This window comes from Tupaia chinensis, unplaced genomic scaffold (genome assembly GCF_000334495.1).
Source record: "Tupaia chinensis unplaced genomic scaffold, TupChi_1.0 Scaffold000140_1, whole genome shotgun sequence".
Lineage (NCBI taxonomy): Eukaryota > Metazoa > Chordata > Mammalia > Scandentia > Tupaiidae > Tupaia > Tupaia belangeri.
Window position 1 is genome coordinate 9,140,969 of NW_006159610.1, and position 12,188 is coordinate 9,153,156.

At 47.6% G+C, this 12,188-nt stretch overlaps 1 protein-coding gene across 1 annotated transcript in view; it reads right to left on the reverse strand.

Annotated features, from left to right (window-relative positions):
* Nucleotides 1–3,007: 3,007 nt before the first annotated feature.
* DENND11 (DENN domain containing 11) overlaps nt 3,008–12,188 on the reverse strand; it is a 36,796-nt gene continuing 27,615 nt past the window's right edge. The window contains exons 5-8 of the mRNA XM_014586496.2: nt 11,469–11,600; nt 11,212–11,362; nt 10,483–10,551; nt 3,008–8,325 (exon numbers count right to left, since the gene is read on the reverse strand). Of these exons, the coding sequence (XP_014441982.1) occupies nt 8,130–8,325; nt 10,483–10,551; nt 11,212–11,362; nt 11,469–11,600 (548 nt within the window). The 3' untranslated portion in view covers nt 3,008–8,129. The remainder of the gene's footprint in view (nt 8,326–10,482; nt 10,552–11,211; nt 11,363–11,468; nt 11,601–12,188) is intronic.

Consider the following 12,188-nt stretch of genomic DNA (forward strand, 5'->3'; position numbering starts at 1 on the left):
CCCAAGTCCCACTGGCTTTACTTCTGAATTCTACAAAACTTTTAAAGCGTAAACCCAATGTACTTCAACTATAAAGATCCAAAAGGATAAACCCTCCCACACTCATCCTATAAAGCCTCCATCATCCTGATCCTCAAACCAGACAAGGACACAACAAAAAAGAAAACTATAAACCAATATCCCTGATGAATACAGATGCACAATCCTCAGCAAGATACCAGAAATCATATCCAGCAACACATTAAAAAGATTATACACCAGGACCAGGAAGGCTTTATCCCAGAGAAGCAAGAGTGGTTCAACATATGCACAATAATAAATGCAATATATAAAATTAACAGAGGAAAGATAAACCCATATGGTCGTATCAACCAATGCAGAAAAAGCAATTGATAAAATACAACACTCCTTCATGATTAAGACTCGGTAAAATTGGTATAGAAAGAATATTTTTCAACACAATAGAATCCATATATGACAAACCCATAGCTTGCATCATACTCAATGGGGAGGGTGGAGGGAGGCGGGTTTGGTTTCTCCCTCTCCCTCCGACAAGTACGTGTTTCCTCTAGCAAAAGAAGGAAGGAAAAAAACTGAGCAGAAGCTTTTGCAGTTCTCATCAAGCTCCTTAAAAGGTTTAAAAACATGAACCCCAACACTTGAAAGGTTTTCATTAATAGTGGAATGTTCATGGTGTATTATCTGTTTACAAGCAAATCTATGGTAAAAATAAATAAACCAAGGTAACCACCCATCATGGACACATTTCTGAAAAGAGTGACATGTCAAGACAAGCCTCGAGCAGGCCTCCAGGTGTTCCAGAAGCAGGCATTGTTATCCAAGGAGATGACAGCTCCAGGGACTGCTCCTGAAGACCTTCTCGTAGGACAAGATACGGAGGTGGAACACAATAATAGCAATGATCCTGACCCTGTGAAGGCCTAGCCTAATGTTCATGTCTCAGTTTTCTAACAAAGCTTAAAAAAGAAAATAACTATTAAGGAAGTTGTACACTAGAAAAAAGCTTACAGAATAAGGATATAAAGAAAGAAAATGGGTCAGCTACAGTGGCATGCCTGGCTAAGATGCTGTGGTCTGCAGGCTTGGACCACATGGGAGACCCGGGTGTGGCTCCCAGTTCAACCTAAAAGCTCTGTGTGCTGGTCTGTAATCCCAGACACTCAGAAAGCGGAGGCAAGAGGATGGCAACACAGCAAGACAAGGCAAGACAGAAGGGAAGGAAGACAAGAGAAAAGGGGAGGAAATGGAAGGGAGGAAACCAAAGGACCAAGGTTCTTGTATAGCTGTACCACATGTTAGTTTATAAAGGAACAAAGTTAACAGGTAGCTAGGGTTAATTCATTATTAAAGAGAAACAATTTCCATAAATTGATGTAGCCTAATTGCACAGTATTTATGAAGTCTGCAGTAGTGTATAGTCACACACTAGGCTTTCGCATTCACTTACTACTTATTCATGACTTCAGAGAGGTTCCAGTCCCATAAGCTCCATTAATGGCAAGTGCTCTATAAAAACTGGTATACCATTTTAAAATCTTTTGACCATTTTACTGTTATCTTTTGTAAGTTTAGAAACGTTTAGATATACAAATACTTAGCACTGTGTCACCAGTGCCTATGGTATTTAGTCCTTTAACATGCACCATAGACTACACCAGGTTTGTATAAACACACTCACTGATGTCTGCACAATGATATCGGCTAATGACGCATCTCTCAGAATGTATCCACCTCGTTAAGGGACACGTGATACGTACACATACACCAATACTTGACGTGTAAGCTAAACTTTGATAAGAAGAGATTCTGTGAAATAAAAGGACTTTGATGTCTATGGGCTTCTAGAACTTTTCTAATGTGCTGGAGGGTGCACAGCCCTGGCTCCTCTATGCCTTGTAGTGTAGTTATTCTCCTTTTTTTTTTGGAGAGATTTTCACTATAGGGCGCGTGCGCTCGCCAGATAGAGAGAGACATAGAGACAGAAAGCGAGAAATCACCCCCTAGAGGGGATGGTCACGCCGCAACCCCTTCTCCTCCATTCTCCTCTTGGGATCTAAGGCACATACGCACACGCACCCGGCGTGAGTTTTAAGCCACCGGGTTCGAGACACGAACCTCGGTCAACTACGTGGGAGTTCAGCGACATAGCCATTACGCTAACTACTGGTTCCTTTGTTTTTGTTTTTTGAGAGATTTTTGCTATAGGGCACATGCACTCACCAGAAAGAGACAGAAAGTGAGAAATTACCCCCCTGGGGGGTGGCCATGACGCAATCCGTTCCCCTCCATTCTCCTCTTGGGATTTCTCTCTCTCTCACACACACACACATACGTCTGGCATGAATTTACATTGCCAGGTCCTGAACTCAAACCACGGAGTCCAGCTACGTAACCATTACACCATCTGCTGGTGCCCCAGTTTGTTTTTCATTACCTGGGGAATGTTTCTCCAGACCGCAGTCTCTAGAAGGACAGGTGTGCTCCCCGATCTCCACCATCACTACAAGTGAAGTCAGCGTCAGCCCCGGTGGGCTGTGCCTATGGGCTGGCCCTCATTCTTTCCTGCCACAACCCACATCTCTCGTACCAGGTAAAGGATCATGGCACACATGTTCATGTTAAAATGTGAACTTTAATTGTAAAAATCATTTTCTGTAAATATAGTTATATTAACCTCTCTGCACACAACTTGGTCCAGATATATACAGATATGATATACATAGATGTTACTTGTACCACAGAACAAAATAAATTCAAGAAACATTTACTCTTCGCTTCAGGATTAACCCCAGCTTTCTTTAGGCCTTTAAAATGATCACCGTTGCAAACAGAGAGAGAGAGAACATACCTGTATGCGGTAGTAGTTAGGGCAATATTTACGAATGTCTTACTAACTTTGTAGTATGAGGTAAAGACTTGAAACAAAAATAGATTCAGTTTCTCTTATTGCTATAACTCTTATGCTGGGGCATTAATCAAAATAAGGGTTTTTACACTTAAGGCGACAGGCAGGCTATACTGACCCTAACCTGGATAAAACAAGAAAACAGTTTTTCCAAGGCTGTAACTATTTCTTTTTTAGGAAAAGGTTTCTTTCCCAGACCTATACCTAGCTTTGGGTAAATAAAGGGAGTTCGTTTTCCGCCCTCTCATCTACCTGTGGTCACCCACCCAGGCTGCTCAGAAGCACAGTCTCCATAGACTGCTAGGCCCACACTCTTTCCTCTTCATGCCACCTTCAAACAATTTTTACACAGTTCATCTTTGCTTAATCTACCCAAAGGAAGGAGTTGTCACTCTAATGTCAAATAAGCATATTTGCAACCAGCTAACTCAAGTGCCCGCGTGTTTTTTGTTTTGGGGACCACCTCTGGCTACTTTATCCCACCCTACCTTACTCCCACATTCCCCTACCGTCATTAGGAAGCAAAGTAAATTTATTCAAACAAAAGCAACGCGCACCTATCCTATCATAGTGACTAAATTTCTGACTTTAGGGTCTATTAGCTCTAAAAACCCCTGCTATGGTAAAATTCTAGAATAAACTCTAAAAAAAGGTGAAAGCAGGGTTTTATTTCTCTATGATCATTATCTGTGCAGCACTAGAAAATTCTTACTCCCTTTTTAAATTTGTAATTTCTTCCAACTACCCCTAAATTCCAGTTCCAAAAATGAATTAAAGTGCATCATCCAACTATCTCCCCTCTCCCCATGCTCTCTAGTTGACTAAGAGGCCCGACAAGCAGAATGATCCTGCGTATCCTCTTTTGTTCTAGAGGTCTACTTAAGGTTATTTCTATGTCATCCCGTCAAGTTTATCTCCTAAAGAGTGTCGTTCATGCGCCAAAACCTCAGTTAGTAAACTTCTATGGGGTCGTGGCCACTGTGAAATTACAATACTTCCCATTTCCTCTAGGATTATAGTTTGTAATTTCCTTCCACTTCAATGTCTTTATACTCGCTTCATCACATAATAATATGGATATAAAAATAAACTCCCATTTCTTATAAGAAAAACATGAATGTAATTCACAGTTAGCCTTTTTCCACAACACTCAGTGCTCCAGTAGCTTCTGGAAACAGAGGTATATTAGCAATAAAAATGGGACATTAAAAACCCATGACTTGGGAGTAAAAGGAGCCCCAACTCCTCCTCCCCCCCTACCTGAATCATAAACGGGCTTTCCTGAAATGAGAAGGAACAGGACTGGGCCTGCCAAGGGGAGGTGAGCCTTTGGCTCTGCAGACTCTCACCTCGGGGGTTAACTACCAGGTGCAGTGGAGAAGATAAGACAGAGGGCTGGGTGTTCTAGGTCCCAAGCCCACGAGCTGGGACCTAATATGGAGATGAAAGCCCAAGCATGGCATGTTGGTCCCCATATTCATTTTCTTGCCCATTTTAGAACTGTCACTATGCTAAGCCAAGCTCACATGATATTAAGCTGAGCGTTATCTTAAAATTTTATCATCCATACCCTTTGCTCCTGCCTTTACCTCTCCAAGGATGACATCCACTGGGACCAGAGAAAACATCTCAATCCACTCCTTGGGCTACACAAAGGGAAAAAAGTGGGCCCTGAAGTCTCTGCCTTTTCTTGGAAGGCTGATACCCTACCACAAAAAGGTTCATTCATACTGCCCTTTACAAAAGGCTCCCTGCAGGCCTCCGATGGAAGGTGAATAATTTTCTTTTTATTGTGTTTGAAGGGCTTTCACTGAATCAAAATAAAAAGCAATTTCATCTTCATAGCTGCCAGAATGGAAAACAATGATTTAGTCGTAATGTAATTTATCTTATCTTTTAGCTAAAATATCATAGGTAGTTCCATGATAAGTGAGTTTTTGCATATGGCATCTGGAATTATCTGTACCTATGGTCACTCCTCACTTTCTCAACTTGGTCTTCACGTGCAACGAAATAAAGTAAGATACAGATGCAAATTCCTATGCTAAATTATTTCTACTGATACATCAAGGAATTCAGCCTCCTTACCCCCCGCCCCCCCAGACAGATAGATGAAGAAATGCCAAAATGGATGATAGACTTGGGAGGCAAAAGCTTCCCACTCACTCCATAATCTACTGAGGACCAAAGGCTCCAGACCAGACACTGATCCTGGAAGGACAGGGAATGCTTCACGCAAGCCAGAGCTTGTTCTAAAGCAACGGTCTAGCCAATACTTCCTAGTCTGGCAGGAGAAAAACCCTATTATTTCTGATATTTTATAGAAAAAGAGTCTTTAGCCAGGTGACAACTGGACATTTTCCTGAAGGCTGAATATTACTGTATCTGCTGAGGCCTTTGTCAGTTTTACACGGATACCACCAAACCCCAAGCCTGTATCCTAGTCTCCACAGGGGATCTTCCAGGAAGGATGGGGCAGCCCCAGCATCACAGATTGGAGAGTACTTCCAAGCTAGGGCATGGTTCACAGTGTGGCACAAGGTCAGCCATAAAGCTCCTCAGGACTCTGCCACCTTAGGCAGGGGACCAGTGATGCCAACAGCAGACAGGCTGGCAGAGAGTTTTTCACCACCTTCTTCTGAACAAAAATGGATGGTTTCTCAGAAAATATTTCAAGAGTGACAGAAAGCAGGTGTACACAGGCTTCTGCTGTCACTGTTGAGGGACTCCGGCCTGGAACTTTACATATTAGTTGCCCTCACAGGATGGCAGCAATGGTGTTGGTGGTACACGCTCACTTCTCACGTGAAGGAGCAAGCACTATGACGCAGGCTTTCATGAGGACCAGACAAGGCCCACGCTGAGGACAACTGACATCACCAAAAGTGACTGAGGAGCTGACCCACCCTGCTCAGCTCCCAGAGGCTCTGTGCTGGAGCCTGGCCCTGTGAGGAAGCTGGCAGACAGGGAAGAAGGACTGATCCTCGGGTTCCCTCTTAAATAGAGAATTTCTGCTTGCCAGGGACCATGCACTGCCTAGTGGTATAGTTTCCCTTCAGGGCCAGCCATACCCTGGCCCTCTGCATGAGCAGGAGCAGGGACACAGGCCAGACAGACAGCTACCTAGAATGACACGTGGTTACAAGGAACCAGAAGCCCTGAATCACCCTTCAAAGGAAAATATGGGGAACCTCATTCTCATCCTGTGACCTTTACATCAGCACTTCTGAGCCTGGAGTTCAAACAGCACAGGAGAAATGGAAGTATTCACAAGTAGATGGTTCCAGAGCCAATATGCTCAAAGTGTGAATCCTCCAATTCCAGAGAAAGAGGGTTTGCCTTTGTCCTCCAGGAGAATCGAGCCTCTTCTACGGCCCTCTACACCTCCCTCTAATCACTCTTCTTCAATTCAGAAAACCCTAAACCTTAAGATACATCAAAAGTAGCCATTACTTGACCCAAGACAGAAAGTCTCCCTTAGTTCATGAGAGGCGGGAGGAAAAGGTTACTCATAAAGGGGAAACAAAGGTGAAGGTTCTGCCTCTAAACACAGATTTTTTTCTTTTGTAAACAAGTACATTACTGAAACAATGCCTAAACCCAGACCACAGAGGAGGAAGATGTATTAGTCATACTACTTACGTTTCAATGCCCAAACTTATTTATATATTTACATAAAAGATACCACCTTGATAAAACAGTATCTGTTTGCATTTCCACACATGTGAATTTCTTCGGTCTTGAATTCCATATCAAGGAACCACAGTGAAAATACTTCTGAAGAAATCAGTAAGCCCTAAGAGCTGAGTCTTGAGATAAGACATGGGACAATCCATTTGAAGCTGATACCTCTCTGCAGTCTACATTAGCCTGGGTGGGCCTGGGTCAGCAGGGCAGGAAGGGTGAAAGGGAAGGAATTCTTAGTCATTAACGACTCAGTATGTTGAGTCAAAAATCTTCAACTATGGCCAAGATGACCTACACTCTACTGAGTGTGGGCTTTCTGATCATGGCCGACGACTGCTGTCTCACCTAAGCTGCCCCATCCAATGGCCCAGCAGGGAGAACAGGATCCACCCAGACCAAATGCTGCAGTAGGAAAGCAGCTGAAGTGGTTTCTGACATTGGCATTTCTGACAGCCCACCATCCTGGCAGAGAGGCACTGCTAAACTTTCATTCTCACAAACTTGTCAGGTTTCTGGACTCATTTTGTCAGCTAAGGAATGTCATCTCTGCTAACAAGAAGTCTGTGAAAACTCCAAACTGACAACAGCCTTGTTAACACCATGCTCCAAGCTCTGAGCCAATCAGCTCAGTGCACCTGAACCCTGAGACACTGCCAGTAATGCCTTGAGGAACTCTCATCCGAGGGGAGAATTTACAGCATCTGCTCTATCCTGCTTGAACTTCACCCTCTCAACCCTTAGGTGGCAACGCATTTTACCCTAAGAGGATGGTTAGCCCTTCGGAGACTCCACTGTAAAATGAGTTTGCGAACACCAGGGTCAGCACTGGCCAAGGAATGTGCAGGCCCAACCCAAGAGGAGGGGCTCGAGGACGAGGACTAGTGTGGAAGTCCACACCATTAACGTGCTTGCAGAGAAGTTCCAGGGCTTCCCTCTGCAGTGTCAGTCTGCAGCTGACTGGTCCTTCAGACACATCCTTTTGTCCCTCTTGGTCCTTACTCAAGTGAACAGAGAAAACCTACCTCGTGAAAAGGAAACGGGAATTGATCCCAAGGAAACTGACTCCTAGAACTGGTAAAGACCTGGAGAGGTCATCGGGTCTATCTCCACCTTTAGGCAGGTGGACACCTGAGGCTGCGCTGGGCAGACGGCTGTGGAACTGAACACACCGGGGATACGCACCACAGCCTTTCCGAGCCGGCTATCCAAGCCTGTCTCTAGGGCGCAACCCATTCCTAAGATCAAACTCCTAAGACCAGACCCCAAGAGCAAGCAGCTCTGGGAGAAAAGTGGCAGATTCCAGTGTCTTACCGAAGCAGGACACAGAACCAAGGCAACCTCACTTTACCTCCAGGGAAAAAGGGAGGGAAGGAAATTGCAAAAATCACATTTGTTGGAAAGTACAAACAATATTCCTCAGGTCAACTTCTTTAAAAGCGAGGCCCTATGGAGGCCTGGGGTGATCTAGGCTGCCTTCCCCCACGTGAAAGTGCTTCCCCAATCCTGCATCGCCCTTCTACGGGCAACAGGGGTTGTCAATGACCAGCATGACATCGATGCCATAGGCCTCCAGCAGGTCCACAAGAAAGCTCCGGTCTCCCTGGGGGTCCAGGCCCATGCCCCGGGCGTGCTCTGCTGTGAGGGTTTTGTCTTGGCTGGCCGACACCTCCAACAAAGTCTGAAATATCCGGTTGTTTTGCTCCAGGAAAAACCTGTATTTGCAAGACAAGACACGGGAAAGGGAGGGAGGAAAGACAGAGGCTCACCAGATGTCCACACCTGGGAACCAAACTACACTGTTTGTTTAGTATACTTTTAAATGCTTTCAAAGGTATCTTTTAAAAGAAGAAAACAAAGTATACTTAAAGTTATTCAAATGCTACTGTCATGTCTTTTTTTTTTTGGAGGAGGGGCGGTGGTGATTTGCCAGAGAGGAGTGGTGACAAATCACCCCCCATGAGGAAGTTACATTGCAATCCTTTCTCCTCCATCTCTCCCTCATTTTGGGACTTTGGGCATGCACGTACACACATATGCACATGCACACACATATACACATGCACATGCGCACACACATATACACGCACACACCCCAGGTGTGACCTTCAAGCTGCTGGGTCTGGGACTCAACCACGAGGTTGGCTGTGAAGGATCTGACCACCTTATCTGCCACACCACAGGCTGGTCCTTTAATGTCACTTTGACATTAACTGCCATTTGACTGGGGAGGGCTCTGAGCAAGCGATGTCCTGACTGCCAACCAAATCTTCCTGCTAAGGAGGAAGTTACTAGGAGTTTAAACACAGTCTCAGAAAGAGGCCCTACCACTTCTCACCCTTTTTGCTCATAAGGGGAAGAAGAAAAAGTTGAAAAAACAGACAAACAAACTAACAAACTAATCTAATAGTGCTGTTCTGAGCTCAGAACTTACAGTGAGAAGCGAAATCCACTTTCAAAGACCGAGATAGGTCAGAGGTGGCAGCAGGGAGTAGCAGGGCTCAACCTGAGCCACTGCAGGAAATCCAAGGTGGACCTATCTACAGAGAAGGGGGGAGAACTCGGGGAGCTGGGACAGGCTGGGCTGGGGGAGCATTTGGAAGCCACACAGCTGGCAGCGGTGACAGGGACAGCAGGCAAGCCACAGGCCTGACACTGGCACGGCCGACACTACCCGTGGGCATCCTCCTCTGATAACTCTCTTTGCAGGGACAGGGGTGATGCATGGAGCAAGTCTTAAGCCACTGTTTCAATCTGCAGCAATGAGCCATGTACAGAGGCACTGGCCGAGCAGCCAAGCTATGCCTTAGAGCCCTGGGGTTCAGCAAGGTGCCCAGGGCCCAAAGCAATTCTGTGTGCTCAGGGACACCAGGTGCAGGGGCGTGTGCAAGCCCTGATGGGACGGTGGCTCTGCCCTGTTCCTGGATGTGTTCATAGGCTGCACCAGCACATGCGCTGTGAGTCAGTCACAGGCTGTCCCTTTTACCGATGTCTGCAGATGCCATTCTCACTGCAAGTGCTGGGCCATTCCGGGCTCCAGCCCCGGCTGTGGGGCGGAACACTGACGGGAAGCTGGGGCAGTGTCTGCCTGAAGGTTCTGACCCAGTCATAGCCTAGAGCACACCTAGGCAGCTCTGAGGGTATGTCAGTGCCGTGAGGCCAGCTGCTGCCCTCCCACAGCCCTATCTGGGGGAAGGGTTCACTGGATTGCTGTGTTTAGTTTTCAGAAAATCTTGTAATACTCTGCAAAAAATATTCTATTTTAAAAAGGCAGGGACCAGCATATGGCATAACGTTACATCGCTGGACTCTCGTGTAATCAACTGTGGTTCGAGCCCCAGACCAGTTGGCTTAAAACTCATGCCGGGTGCGTGTGCATGGGTGCCCAAGATCCCGAGAGGAGAAAGGAGGAGAAGGGATTGTGGTTGGCCATCCCCCTGGGGGGTGATTCCTAGCTCTCTGTCTCTCTGTCTTTGTCTTTCTGTCAAGTACATGTGCACTATAGCAAAAATCTCTCTCTTAAAAAAAAAAAAAAAAAGAGGAACGAGTGAGAAGTCCATGAGTTCTGAGGGACAGATGGGACTTCGCCATGGTGGACACCCTGAATGCAAATGCCCACACACACTCGGACTTCCCCTTTTTTCCTGGTGACCCGCACCTCCTCATCTTCCTGCCATCCTCTGGGTTCTCTCTAATGGCACTGTGAGGCTGGGGGCTGCCTCTGCTGTGAGCCCAGCTGGAAGTGCCTTCAGCAACAATAAAGGACAACCCTGGACCACACTGGGTGACACTGGAGAGTCCTGTCATCTGGAGGAGTTAGTGGCGGACAGACGGTCAGGGAGGCCCCCAGCTGCTGCCCTAGGCTGACTCACAGCACAAACAGGTCCTCTTCGCAAGGGTTGTAGTCTTCTTCCACCTCCTGGGAATACAGCAGCATTTGCCTGTGAGGAAGGTGGTCTCCATCAGGTCCCAGTGCAGCTGAGAGGACCCCGGTCGCAGGCCGAGCATCAGCCAGGCATCAGCCAGGCACCACCTCCAGGAAGCAGCACAGACCACACCAGGGCCAACCCTGACTTCTCGCCTCCACCTCTCAGCCCAAAGGCAGGAGAGAAGGGACAGGAAAGGAATGAACAAGCTTAGACTCAAACCCCCAGCTCCGCCCTGATAATCCTGGGCAAATGACAGTCTTTGCCACTTGTCCACGGAATGGGGATGATGGCTGGTACTGTATGTTTCGCAGGACAATCAAGACAATGGCAGCTGTGTGCTCTTGTAAGTATTTCTAATATGGCGACCCACACAGTGTCTCCACGCGATAAATGGCTGTTGTAAACATCATTTGCACACACAGGCAAACAGATCCTGGGCATGTCAGGAGCTCCTGGAAGCTGGTGGAACTGCCCCTTCCCTGGGTTTCCCCCACACCCACCACCCTCCCATCAGGGCAACACACAGGGAGCCCAGTCTCCAGCTGCCCCTCACCCCTCCCCACAGCATGCGACTGGCCGAAATGTACCAGAAGGGCAGGAGTACAGGACGGGCTTTACTGAGCACCCCAGCCCGGGCTGCCCTCACTGGGATGTGTCCCCATCCCCGCCCACCTCTGCTCGTTGAGCCGCCGGTACTTCTCCCTGTCGGCACTGTTGATCTTCAGCAGCGGCTGCAGGCGGTCGTGGTGCGTCTTCACGTTCTGGTTGTCCACATAGACGTCGTACAGCTCCCGCTTCTCCTCGAAGATCTTCTCTGTGGTGCCTGCAGAGCACGAGGTTAGGGAGGCGAGAACCCTACAGGGAGCCATCCTGACCCCGGGGGAGCCCAGAGGTCCGGGAGGAGGAGAGGGCGTGGGTCCCATACTCACAGGCCACGTAGGACACCTCTACCTCCAGGCTCTCGATGTCAGCCACGTTCACATAGAAGAAAGGCTTGGACTCGGGGATGGTGCCCCCAATGCCGGGCAGCGAGACGTTGGCCAGGCAGCAGCAGCAGTACACTGAGGGCAGAGGACAGGAGCAGTGTCTGCTGTGCACCTCCACAGCCAGCCCGAGGAAGCTGCGCAGGGCCTGCTCTGTGCTATGCTGGTGTCCCCGTAGCCAGGGGTCCTGGCAAGTCTTTCAGGGTCTCAGAGCAGAGCACATCTCCTCAGGTCACGGCAACAGCGTGGTGACCAAACCCAAGAGCTATGGTTTGAGTCCCCTCCAAAATTCATGAGTTAAGATTTGGGTATAAAGGGGGACCAGCAGGTGGCATAATGGTTATGTGGCTGGACTCTCACATGGCCAACCGCAGTTCAAGTCCTGGACCCGGTGGCTTAAAACTCACGCCAGGCGTGTGTGCGTGCATGTCCAAGATCCCGAGAGGAGAATGCAGAGGAAGGGATTGCGGGTGGCAATCCCCCTGGGGGAGGGGGGTAGTTCCTTACTCTCTGTCTCTCTGTTTCTATCTCTCCAGCAAGCACAGGGCCCTTTAGCAAAAATCTTTTTTTTTTAAAAAAATAAGGTTTGGGTTAAAAGTATTAAGAGGGGACTGAGTACCTCCACGGTATCTAATGGTGGGATCTGGGGAGTGATGACTGATGGGG